This window comes from Phoxinus phoxinus, assembly GCF_949152265.1.
Source record: "Phoxinus phoxinus genome assembly, chromosome: 23".
Taxonomy (NCBI): domain Eukaryota; kingdom Metazoa; phylum Chordata; class Actinopteri; order Cypriniformes; family Leuciscidae; genus Phoxinus; species Phoxinus phoxinus.
The window spans coordinates 28,638,741-28,651,888 of record NC_136898.1 but is presented as its reverse complement, the minus strand read 5'-3'; the positions used below and the strand labels follow the sequence as shown (position 1 = coordinate 28,651,888).

General features: G+C 42.5%; 1 protein-coding gene across 2 annotated transcripts; it reads right to left on the bottom strand.

Annotated features, from left to right (window-relative positions):
• Positions 1-1,374: 1,374 nt before the first annotated feature.
• LOC306991979 (uncharacterized protein) lies at positions 1,375-13,092 on the bottom strand. 2 transcript variants are annotated; one of them, XM_079600320.1, is made up of 7 exons: positions 12,637-13,092; positions 10,113-10,160; positions 9,946-9,993; positions 3,210-3,257; positions 2,640-2,711; positions 2,440-2,499; positions 1,375-2,340 (listed from the first exon to the last, which is right to left on the bottom strand). In XM_079600320.1, the coding sequence occupies exons 1-7, from the start codon at positions 13,043-13,045 to the stop codon at positions 2,126-2,128; spliced, it is 900 nt and encodes a 299-aa protein (XP_079456446.1). In that variant the 5' UTR covers positions 13,046-13,092; the 3' UTR covers positions 1,375-2,125. The 2 variants fall into 2 exon arrangements, with proteins under 2 accessions (XP_079456446.1, XP_079456447.1); XM_079600321.1 differs by lacking the exon at positions 9,946-9,993.
• Between the last annotated feature and the right edge of the window lie 56 nt (positions 13,093-13,148).

The window sequence follows — 13,148 nt, the reverse complement described above, 5'->3', positions numbered from 1 at the left end:
CACTCCAGTTAAACCTTACTCCTGGGTCAACGATTCACACACTCCAGTTAAACCTTACTCGTGGGTCAACAATTCACACACTCCAGTTAAACCTTACTCGTGGGTCAACAATTCACACACTCCAGGTAAACCTTACTCCTGGGTCAACGATTCACACACCCCGGTTAAACCTTACTCCTGGGTCCTCAATTAACACACTTCAGGAAAACCTGAAGTGTTATTAGTGTTATTATTTGCAACCCCCAGGTAAACAGTAATCCTAAATCAACTATTCACCTACCCTAAATGAAAATAAGCTTGTCGAACTTCACAAACATTAACTAAACTTTATGTAACCCTGGTTAGTCAGCCTGTTCAATAACAGTGAATAGGCATGACATCAGAACAGATAGAAGAACTGGAAAAACATTTTAGAAATTGATCTACACCTAGATAAGACATGAATCACTTTGTAATATTTTAAATATTTTTAGAAAATAATTTTTTAATATTTACTTTTAAACATAAGTCTATCGAGTGAGCAGATAGTCTTATGCAAGATGTTAGAACCAGCCCACTTCTTCTTTGACCAATACAGAAGACAGTGAAGGTGGTGAAAGCCAATGCATTTACTTCGAATCACTACTTTAAACAACTTCAATCTTGATAACATCTATTTGAACATTGACCTCTGTCCGAGCAACCCGGAGACCTGTCATCGCCCAGATTTGAAACTTGATACCGCATTGGTCAGGTTTGGTCTGGTAAGTATTGTTTGGTACACCTGGCACTGTAGTTGTCATTCCTAGTCATTCTGATTCCACTAGTGAGTATTTAGTATTTATTATTTAGCCTTACATCCCCTCCCTCTTTTTGTAAGTCCTTTTGTGTAGGAGGGCTACATTTAACTAACCTGACTCTCGCCAGATGAATTTCGTTCCGCCTAGCTCCACTCACATCCATCTGGGATCGCTTCCGTTGAGTGATTTCAGCACCAGATTGTATGGTAGAGCCAATCAGGACGCAGGGCGGGAGTTTCATGTATAGCGTAGCATAGAAGCGACTGTGAAATTGTTCTCAGCGTCACGGGTTGGCTTTGATGTGAGTGGTTGAAGTAACACATCAATAGATGACGGGCAAGTGGCTTATCCAATCTTATGGAAGGATTTTTTAATAAGGCCCAGCCTTCTGAAGCACTACTCCAATGGATCGATCCCAGATGAATGAGTGGAGCTAGGCGGAACGAAATTCATCTGGCGAGAGTCAGGTTAACATTTACATGGAAATGTGCTCCACGGTACCAAAGTCATTCTATAATTTGGGGTAGTCTTGGTTAAGATAAGGTTAGTGTCAGGAAAATTAACTCTGATAAAAAAAAAACACAACATAACATATACCAAGTAGCATCACTTGTTTTATTCAGTTAGAGGAACAGGAACTAATCAGTGCCTACAAATTGTTTGACGTAATGCTCCTGTGAACACAATAGTCTCATACACACTGATAAAACAATAAAAACAGATTTCAGTGTGTTAGTGTTATTTTGAACACAACAGGCTCTGTAGCAGTGTACCTACTCGATCGCAAGAGCTCTGAAAGGGTGTTCAAACAAATTCAAGAACTTTTATAAATGATTTGCATGAGGTAGACTGTGTACATTCAAACTGCCACAAAACAAAATGCAGTTTTTAAAGTGGTCAAAAATATGCCACACTTCAGGAAAATACAAATCAAATGTATTGTGAATACTGTAGATAATGGAACTGCCCTAATCCCGGTATCTTTAGAAATTGAAAATGTAAATGAATGTGCACGGTAGTGAACCTCTATACAGGTAGCTTTTTTTCTTTCTTCACAAAATCAAAACTAAAAAGCTGAATCACAGTTGGTTCACAAAATCAAACTATTTTGTTAGGCAGTGCCTAACAGCTTACAGTTGCTGCTCAAAATGTCCTTTGGAGGTCAGATCTCTTTGAGATCTCAGAGTAAAAATACTGAAAAAATATACATTCAATACAAATACAAAAAGCTCACTTTCCTTTACAAAATCAAAACATCAGATGAACACACTTGTGTTTAGAACTGTAATTCTATATTAATTCTATTTTCTCCTAAATAACAGATTTAACAGTGTAGTTTTTTATTCTCATTTCTTTTTCTTGAGAGCATCGATGCGATTTTTTACATAAAACTTAATAGCTTTCCAATCTCTATCTTTTAAATGAAGAGGCTCAGATTTCAGGCAGGTATCGCAATCATATTTCCCAGGCACACGGCATGTCTTTATGAAGTTCATCATATGTTTTTCAACTGCGTGAATTTCTTCAGCCTGCCACATTTTTCTCATGAACGGTCTGCGTACTACATGGGGGGAAAATACAGGCTTATAAATAAAGAAAAACATACCTTTTTACAGTATATTCTTTGTTGTCCTCCACCTAGATTGTCAGAAATAAATACCTTTACACGATCTGGTCCCCCTTTTTGTCTTGAGGTCTGTCTCTGTTTTACCTTTACTTCCTTCAAAATAAAATGAAATAATCAGATTCATTAGATGCAATAGTTACATAACAATGTTTAAGATTGTGTAAACTGTAGGCTTAATCTATTTCCAAGAACTTGATTCAGTTTATTTATCACAAACAGAAAAGCCACTATACCTTTCTTTGACTTGTTGCATGTGTACAGAGGTGATGCTGCCAGTGTCTGTTTCTTGAGAGGAGGACCATCACCTAAATTTGCCATAAAGACATTAATTAATGTCTTACCATGCTATGGGCATGAGACTGCCAGCTAGGCTAACTCTGACAAGTAACGCTGACAACAGCAAGATACTCTTCATCAAGTTTACCAGGGGGTGCCGTCAGGATTTGATTCCATAGAATGCACAAGAACCAACCCATTTTTATGCAACATTTAGCCTATACACCACCATAAAACTTTAATTAAACTTTACATATGTCAATCCATATCCATTGTTAAATGCCAAGAGGCACATTGGTGATAAAACACTTGACTTAGCAATGAAACTGTTGTTGTTATTGTTATTACTTTTTTGTCAGATTGTCATGGGGCGTCACAGTCTCCACATTGGTGTTCTTCAACTATATCACACTACAAGTTTGTTCATCATTCACAACATTCATATTTTGACACTGTGACAAGCAGATCATGCCAGTACCTGTCACTGTAGACAGGTAGTTTCATCCCACCAGTAATTAACAATTTACCTTCAGACTCATCATCTAATACACTGTGTCCACCATCCTCAACTTGCTCTGTAAATACATAAGGAGAAATTCTATATTATAAACTTATTTTCCGGACTATAAGTCACACTTTTTTCATAGTTTGGCTGGCAACTTATATATGAAAAAATATATAATTGAACATGTTTTTAAATGTTACTTCATATTAACTGACATGAACCCTACATGAAACATTACCGTCTACAGTCATGAGAGCGCTGGTTTAAAGGATAATTCCGGTATTTAGCACTTTGAGTCCCTTTTCTGGTTTGTTTTGGATGAACTAGAGTGGTAGACACCGAAATTTTGACCGATTGGTCCTGTCTCGACTTTTCTGACTCGTTTTGAATCGCCTTTACTGCTTCAGAGTGGCTGCCTACAGGCATGCAGAAACATGAATCTCTCCACGGAGAAATTTTCTGATGCTTTAGAGAGCAGGTGAGTACGGACCCAGACTAGGTCTCCCAGCAGGAGTTGTGCACCTCTCCTGTGGGTATTGTATTACCTGGCTTGTCTGGACTGACACGCCTCAACTCTTCTTGATTTGCTCATTCATTTGTTTTTGTCTCTCCAGGAGTGTGTATGGTGACTGTTGTGGCATAGGAGGTGAACCAATGAGTCTCTCCAGTGGGCCCTTCAGGGTCCTCCCGAGCACCAGCTCTGCAGGTGTTCGGCCCGTGGTCTCATGATAGGCAGCATTGATGGCGAAACTGAACTCCCTGATCCACTGGTCCCAGTTCTTATGTTGGTTCCCCACGTATGATGCAATCACCGTCTTGATTGACCGTTTGGACCACTCAGTGAGCTTGGCTTGGGGTCAGGTCTTGCAGAGGTTAGCCATTTCATGGCCAGTGAACTGTGGCCCCCGGTCAGAGACCAACTCCCGTGGGACACCAAAGCGGGTGAAGATTTCATCTTTCAAGATGAACACAATGTGGTGTGCCTTGCCATCTTTTAAAGGAAACATCTCCACCCATTTTGTGAAATAATCCACAAGGACGAGAAGGAAGGTGTTGCCCCTTTTGCTGCGGGGAAAGGGCCCCATGAGGTCCATGCCCAGCTTTTCCCAAGGATCCTCCACTGGAGTAGGCTGCATGAGGCCAGCCAGCTTCTGATTTTCAGCCTTGTAGACTTGGCAGATGGTACAGACCTTGATTTGATTCCAAACGTCTTTGCAAATGGATGGCCGCCAAGCTACCTCAAGGATCCTCAGGAGTGTTTTCAGCCTGCCCAGATGCCCACTCAGAGGATGATTGTGGAAGTAGGCCAGAAAGACAGGCACAAGAGACTTTGGGACAACCAGCTGATATTTATCCCTCACAGGAGACCGTCGATACAGGAGGCCTTGCAGCTTTGTGAAGCCCATCCTGTCAGACCTACTAAGGGTGTCTGCCTCTTTGGCCAAGTCTGTGACCTCTGAATCCTCTTCTTGTGCCTCCCTTATTTCAGACAGGGAGGAGGGCAGTTCAGAGGAATCGGACACATTCGCCACAGCACAGACTGCAGCTAAAGAGGGAGGTGTAACAGCTCGGAGCAGGGCATCAGGCACAATGTTATGGAGTCCTTTCCTGTATTGTACTCTAAATTGAAACTGCTGGAGCCGCAGGATCCAGCGAGTCAGGCAAGAGGAGGTTTTTGGACAATTGAAGACCCAGGTCAAGGCAGTATGGTCTGTGTGTATGGTGAACTCCGCCCCCTCAAGGTAGTGCCTCCACTTCTCAACAGCCCAGACGACTGCAAGACACTCCTTTTCAGAGGTGGAGTAATTGCACTCTGCACCACGCAACCCCCTGGATGCATAGGCGATCACCTTCTCCTCTTCAGCTGTTCTCTGCACCAGCACAGCCCCCAAACCCACATCGCTGGCATCCGTGGGGATTTCAAATGGCAGGGAGGTCTCAGGCTCCATGAGGATAGGTGCGTCCACCAGTGCCCTCTTCAGCTGATCAAAACTTTGCTGACATTCCTCTGACCAGACCCACTCTACATCCTTCCTCTTCAGCCGATTCAATGGAGCAGCCAGGTCTGCAAAATGGTGAATAAATTTGTGGTACCACCCCACAAGGCCTAAGAAACGCTGGAGGGTCTTGATGTTAGTGGGCAGTGGATACATGGTCACTGCCAGAGTCTTTTCTAGATCCACCTGCACACCCTTGTCCGAGACTACGTGGCCCAAGAACTTCAGCTCCTGCCGGAAAAAGGCACACTTCTTAAGGTGAAGTGTCAGTCCAGCTTTATGGAGCTTCCCTTGCTGGTCCACCTTTCCCCAGTACTTTTTAGATGAGGTGCAGTCTTTCTCCACCAGGGTACCAATCTGAACCAGCTGGTCCACGTTTGTGACAGTGCCCTGGAGACAGCCAGCTATTCGAGGGTTGCAGTTGTTCAGGATCTTGCGCACCAACTCAGTCTTTGTGATGTCTGGTTTACACCACAGACAAAGAGCACGATAGTCGTAAGCAAAATCCCCAGACACTGATCTGGCAACTGTACCATGTCCCGTAGCTTTTCTTCTGCCTTGGTGAGATAATCAGGAGGGAGGAAGGCATCCTTAAAGGCCTTCTTAAACTCAAGCCAGTTGTGCACATTGTTTTTCGCCACCAGCTATGTGCTGGCCCTTTAAGCGTGTTGGACAGGGCGCCTTTCAGCTCTGCATCAGACGATGGCCGCACTGCAAAAAATGTTTCGCAGCGATCAACAAAATGAAGAACATTGGCCACTTCCCTGGACCCACTAAAAGAAGGAAACTCCATCTGGATAGCCGGCCTGGAATAAACCACAGGAGGTCTGGGGGGTGGGTTGGCTACCTGAAGCACTCAAAGGAGGTGAGAGGCTTGTGCTTAGTGTAAAAGGCTGTGTAGGTGGCTGAGAGAGTGCTCCCGTGAATGGTGTCTAAAGCTGGGCACCTACCACATTATGCGCTGGTTGGCTTGGAATGAGCTCTTGAACATGAGTAGAGGGCTGCACAGCACTGTCAGAACTAGATGCCATGTCAGGAGTGGTCATGTTGGCGAGAAGGAGAAGTGATGCTACTGACAGACGGGGTCATAACAGGCCCTGCTGTGCTAAGAGAAGCATGTGTTTGTGTGAAGGCACTGGAGGAACTAGGTGCCAATGGAACACCATAGTAAACTTAAGCAGGAGTGGAGCGGCTATGAGGTGGAAGAATAGTAGCTCCAGTGTGTGGATAAGGCCTCGGGAGAGCAACAAGGCTGGTGCGCTTCAGCCGTTCAATTTCTGCTTTCCATTTTTCATCACGCCTCTGTAAGCACTCCACTCATTTTTCCTCAAACTGTTTCAGTGTTGTTATCATGCATTGCTCAAGTGCCTCAACACTTCGGTCCACATAACTCCTTATGCCTGCTTCTCTGTTTAAGGCACTATTAACAGAATCTCTGAAGTCAGTCTCAAGTGTATTTAATCTGTCCATGACTGAATCTAAGTCGGTGGTAATGGTTGTGAGAGCAGGAAGTGTGAGGTAAGATGTGTTTCCCTCATCTCCAATGCTTTGTTCATTCTCTTCTGGGTCTGATACGTAAAGTGAGCTAATTAGTGATGTTACTTCCCCCACAGGAATTCTTCTAGTGACCCATGCATCTCCCCTTGGTTCATGGTGCAGTTCACTAGGCCCATGCCCTGATGCAGACCTATCTGTTTCCTGGTTGGAATTTAAAGACTATAGCGCAATCCTGGGAAAGACTTTTGTGGACTGAGACAAAGGGGGGGGGGGGGGGGGGGGGATTCAAGTATTGTGTGGGTGCACGGAATAATTGGTGCATTGATAATATACCGCGCTAAGCGCATTATTCAATTTAACTGTTTGGTGCGTCTTTTCTTGTTTGTGTTCAGTGGTGTCTGATATTTGTTCATTGCTGTGTGCTTTATTAACGGCCGTACATCTGCTCTTATGCATATATGTTTGGTTAAGAAGGCAAAAAGTATGTGACAGGAAGTGTTTTGTTATTGTCGATTACTACTTAAATTCCCAAGAACCCCTTGTGCGTTTATAGTAACACAACTGTTTAAAAAGAACGTTAAAGGGCTGATTGTTACAGATGGTGATGCACTCAAGTCCACAAAGTCTGTCTCTGAGAAGAGACTTCGCCTGGAAGTGAGTAGTATCAAGGAGCTTGTCCAAACACCGAAAATTGAGCATGTTCTGTGGAACAACACAAAAGAACAACTTGCAGACTGCTTAACCAAAAAGGGGGCCTCACCTCAACAGTTACTGAAAGCACTGAGTGAGGGACACTGGAAACTTGACAAGAATATATAGATTAGAGTGTTTTTGTTGTACTCTTATTCATAACTACATGGTACTTGAATACTGTTAAAAGATAAATTGTTTTGCATTGTTATTACATTTATTGGAAAGCCTTAGGGTTTACATTTTTTTTTTTTTTTTAAGAAGAGAGTGAGTTTGTTAACTGAAATATAATATGTTGTATTTCCCATGAAATCACCTAGGGACTTTTATTGTGTAGAAAACACCTAGAGACTGTTATTGTGAGCGAGTGTGGATGACGGTGGTCATTAAAAGTTAGAGAACTTGACATTACATTACATTACATTTGGCTGACGCATTTTTAACCAAAGCGACTAACAACATGGTAACAGATTAAGTTTTAAAGCCATTCTTAACAATTTTAGGACCATTTAAAAACGGTATAAGTGCATCAGTGAGTGCTGTTTTTGACAGTGTGAGAGTGTCAGTTCAAGACGGCTGGTAGGTGCTGGTATCAGCAAGACTTGTTTTAAGTGGTGCTATGAGAGGAGATATTCTCTAAAGAGCTGGGTCTTCAGGAGTTTTTTTAAGATGGAGAGGGATGTCCCTGCCCTTGTAGGAACTGGCAGTGTGTTCCACCAACAAGGAACAACAGATGAGAAAAGTTTGGATTGGCCTGAGCAACCGGTGGTAGAGCTAGACGTCGTTCGTTTGAGGAGCGCAGCGGTCTGGAGGTAGCGTATGTCTGTATGAGGGCATTCAAGTAGGCGGGAGCAGAACCGGAGACTACTTTGTAGGCAAGGGTTAGAGCCTTGAATTTGATGCGGGCCGCCATAGGTAGCCAGTGTAGCTGGATGAGCAGTGGGGTAACATATGCCCTTTTGGGTTGGATGTAGACCAGGCGCACCACCGCGTTCTGAATCATCTGAAGGGGTTTCACTGTGCAGGCTGGGAGACCTGTCAGGAGGGCGTTGCAGTAGTCAAGTCTTGAGATCACTATTGCCTGAACCAGAAGTTGAGTAGCATCCTGAGTCAAGGAAGTCCTGATTTTCCTTATGGTGTAGAGTGCAAAACGGCATGACCGGGAGACTGAGGCAACATGATCTGAGAAGGTTAGTTGGTTGTCGAGCACAACTCCTAGATTTCTTGCAGTCCTGGTAGGTGAAACAGACAGGGAGTCAAATTTGATGTTGATGTCGTGGTGTATGGTAGGTTTAGCTGGGAGGACCAGCAGTTCAGTCTTTGAGAGGTTCAGCTGGAGGTGGTGTGCCTTCATCCATGTAGCTATGTCTGAGAGGCAATCCGAGATCCGTGCTGAAACCGAGGGGTCATCAGGTGGAAAGAACAGATAGAGCTGTGTGTCGTCTGCATAGCAGTGGTATGAGAAGCCATGTGAACGGATGATCTGTCCCAAGGAGGTGGTGTCGATAGCAAAAAGAAGGGGGCCCAGCACTGAGCCCTGGAGGACCCCTGTGGTGAGATAGTGAGGTGCAGATAGCTGACCAAGCCATGATGCGCTAAACGAGCATCCTGTGAGGTAGGATTCAAACCAGGAGAGAGCAGAACCGGAGATTCCCATGTTAGAGAGTATGGAGAGAAGGATGCGGTGATTAACCGTGTCAAAGGCAGCCGATAAGTCAAGCAGAATGAGTACTGATGACCGAGCGGTCGCCTTGGCTTCTTTTAAGGCTTCTGTTACAGAACCCAGATTGATTTGGATCCAGGAGGTTGTTCTGTGAAAGGAAGTCAGAGACCTGTCTGGAGACTGCTCGTTCAATGGCTTTTGATGGTTTGGATTGAATGGATTGAATAACATGAAACGCTGGTAAAGAATGACAACGCTGTCCCAGTCTTGCCAGCCAGTCAAGAGGATGAGGCACACTAGAATCAACAATTGAGAAGACCAGCCATGGAAGGGATCAAGAGATTGGAAGAGAAGATAACATCAATGCTGCACAGTCAGAGACCAAGCATGAAACGGTGAAACAGAATGTCCAGAATAGCAGATTGTAATTGGATTGGAGAACAAAAGTAATACTGCCGAGGATGGAGACCTGAATGAACCCTGTGACTGTGACTACTTGTGAATGAAAATAAATAGCCTAGCAGCCTACTTTGCTGCTGAGGATGATCTGTTAACCAAGTAAGCAATCGGAACATAAATTGTTTGTGCAACGAAGATTCTAGTGCTACACAGACTCGCGTAAGAGAGAGAAAATAGTCAGAAAATAGTCATCATTGAAGGCCTAACCACTGAACTCACAGACCGCCAATGACATATATACACTCTTTTGATCCCGTGAGGGAAATATATACAGATATGTTTTTTCCCTGTTCATGACGCATTTTTTGACTGATGCAACTTATAGTCCAGAAAAACGGTAATTAAGCAGAGATTTGTCTCATTTAACATTCAATTAAATTCAATTCAATTCAATTTAACATGGAAGGAGCACATAAAATGTAGTTTCATCCCACCAGTCATAAATCATCTACCTTCAGACTCATCATCCAATGCACTGTGTCCACCATCCTGAACTTGCTCTATAAATACATTAGGGGAAATTATATTATAAACTTAATTAACCACAGTTTTATGTTATTTAACATTCAATTCAATTTAACATAAAAGGAGCACATAAAATAAATAAATAAGTCTCTACCTCCAGAGTTATCATGTAGCTCACTCTGTCCGTCATCCTCAACTCTTTCTGTAAAGGAGTAACAGAAAATGATCAATGTTAATAAACTTATTTAATAAACAAATTAAATCGAGCAGTCTTACATCTATAGCTGAGATCACAACGTATATCTTTAAAGAGGCAATGAGCCCTTCACGTTTCTAGACAATGAGCAACAGGCCTATCTTCTCATAACTTAAAGGTCCCATGACATGGGGTTATTATATTATTTTATAATGTTTCCTGGGTTGCCCTTATAATGTTAGTATGTTTTTTAGATAAAAAATAGTCATAATTTAGAAACAAAAGGCATTTTTCCTAGCCCAGTTTTAGCCTCTGATTTGAACGCTCTGTTTGAAGGGGCGTGTCTGTGTGAGACTTCGGTGTAACCGGCCACTGCTGTGATTGGCTGACATGCTTGCATATGAAATAGCTACTTATTACATGTGAAACTCTCTCGAATACTTTTACTATTACAGCTATCGAGATTAACAAATCGTCAGAAGTTTTTAAAGTATTTAGATCTATTCCCATCACATAAAATGTTGCCGTGATGAGCATTGCGCAAGCAGATGAGTCTGTTATTGATCGCGAGAATGAAGATCTTATTGCAACGCAGTTTCTGCACTCTCTGCTTTTACCAATGCAAACACGAGGATGCAAATACAGTAAGAGCGATCATGTGCAGTGTAACGTGCGTCATTGATTTCATAACGAGTTTGGCTAGTGTCCAGATAAACTCGATCGCGCTGTGTCCATGAGAAAATGAGCTAGGAAGTATAGGAACGCGTGCGCGCGATTCCTACAAAGATTGTTCTTTGATCGCTTTCTGTATATAATTTATTCACAATTTAAATACGATTATTTTCATCCTACTAAAAGAAACGATGTGAAGTTTATATTTTAGTCACTGGCTTGACTTACTGAGGCATAAACAGCTGTATTGAACGATTTGAGAGAAAGATTACCTGTCTGAACTTGAACAATTACACATCAGAAAGTGACGTGTTGCTTGGTAGCTCGATCGATTTATTTTCAGACGTTCGTCGAAGCCACCTCTATGACCCAAGTTGAGGAAACAGTCGTCGGTGAAATGTTTGCCGCAGACATGCAAAACTTTGGGGAGTTGTGTCGGCGCATTTCCAGAGAAAATGAAATGAATCCACTGGTTCTTCTGGGGCTTGGATGAAGGAACTAAAAAAAGGCTTCGGTGTTCATTTGTACATCCAATTATTGAGCAATTATTATGCTTCACTCGCTCAAAAGCCATGATATCTCCCGTGGACAAACTAAAATCGCGCGCACGCGTTCCTACTTCCTAGCTCATTTTCTCATGCGGGAAATATTCTCTGGGCGGGCAAAGCAGAGAAAGGGGAGGTAACATTTCCTCCGTATGACGTCATACGGAGGAGATTCAAGATCAGCCCGATTGAGCTTCCACTTTCTCAAAGGCAGAGAAAGATAGCAAAAGCTCGATTTACACCGATTGAAATTTCTAGAAATTTGGGGACCATATAAAGGCTAGGGGAACTCATATTAATGTTAAAAAACCTCAAAAAGTGAAAATTTCATGTCATGGGACCTTTAAGAATCAGTTCACATATGGCCACTGATTTGTATGTCACTACTAGACCACTGTTAAGTAACAGACACAGAACATGCTACAAAACCCCAAACTGTCTTTGGAAATCAAAAATTGAATTCATGTTATGAATTAGTACAGATCTGTTGCAAAAACGTTTTTGGTAACAATTTACTTGACGGGTGAGTTCATAACACATTCATAGCAGCTGTCATAGACTGTACATAAAGCATTCATGACAGTTTCATGAGACATTACTCAACATTCATACCAAACCTTTCATGAATGTGGAAGACAGAGCGACGACAACTTGTCAAAATAAAAGTCCAACAATCGCAAAGCAGCATTGCCGTTTTTTTTCTCAAACCTTTTACCCAATCACGTCACATGTGAGTCAATGGGCTACTCCAGTGCCAAAAAGACAGAACATGGTCAGGCAAATAATTTTTGTTTCATAAAATGTTTTGTTTTATGATGTAACCTTTGCAGATGATCTCATCTTTTGCTACTGGGAATGTCCAACCGTTCCAGGTTACATAAATACGGGTCAGCTGAATGTAGGCTAGTTTACCTCCCAGTGTTAAACTCAGTGATTACAAATACTTCACAACTTAGTAAAGTGACATTCGATGTAGATTTCATAAAATATTCATGAAATATTTACAAAGGCTGGAGAGATTAAATTAATGGTATCCAGGTTACACAAATATGGGTCAGCTGAATGTATGCTAGTTTACCTTTGAGATTGTTGGACTTTTAGTTTGACAAGTTGTCATCGTTCTGTCTTCCACATTCATAAAAGGTTTGGTATGAATGTTGAGTCATGTCTCATGAAACAGTCATGAATGCTTTATGTGCAGTTTATGACAGCTGCTATGAATGAACTCACCCGTCAAGTAGTGTCACCACGTTTTTGAATCTTACCATCTGGATCAATGTTAATGTCTTCCAAGCTTTTCCCTTTGAACTCACAGAGACGTCCTGTCTCAAGGGCCATAAGGACCTTGCTAATCTTTGCGAGCTGCAAGGTCCCCTCTGGAAGCCTGTAAAACTGCCTATGAATACGTATGTCGTGTCCTAAAAAATCGGCCAATTGGTCTAGTTCTGTGTTTGACAGGTTCAAAACCTTAGAAAGTGTGCCAATATGCTTGCGCAATTTAGTAGAGGAGATATTCTCTGGATGTTTAGCTCCACAGGAGTGGGCAAAATGATTGATGTACTCTGAGCCCCGAAAGTATGTCATAGCACATGGACGTGAGAAGAGGTATGGATTGTCTTTCTCCACCCCACATTCGTCTCTCTTTTCCACCAGAAGTTCCAGTGACTGTACCATGTCTGGAGTCAACAAAACGGGCACTTTCCGGCCTCGCTTCCCTCGTATTTCCACTCTTTGGAAGTGTTTACATAGTTTTTGTTCCAATTCTGAAAGTGCTGCA

Coding starts and splice junctions, on each gene's coding strand:
- LOC306991979 (XM_079600320.1), bottom strand. CDS start 13,045: ATGGTACAGTCACTGGAACTTCTGGTGGAAAAGAGAGACGAATGTGGG. Junction 10,161..12,636: donor CATTAACATTGATCCAGATG/GTAAGATTCAAA, acceptor ACTCCTTTACAG/AAAGAGTTGAGGATGACGGA. Junction 9,994..10,112: donor GCTACATGATAACTCTGGAG/GTAGAGACTTAT, acceptor ATGTATTTATAG/AGCAAGTTCAGGATGGTGGA.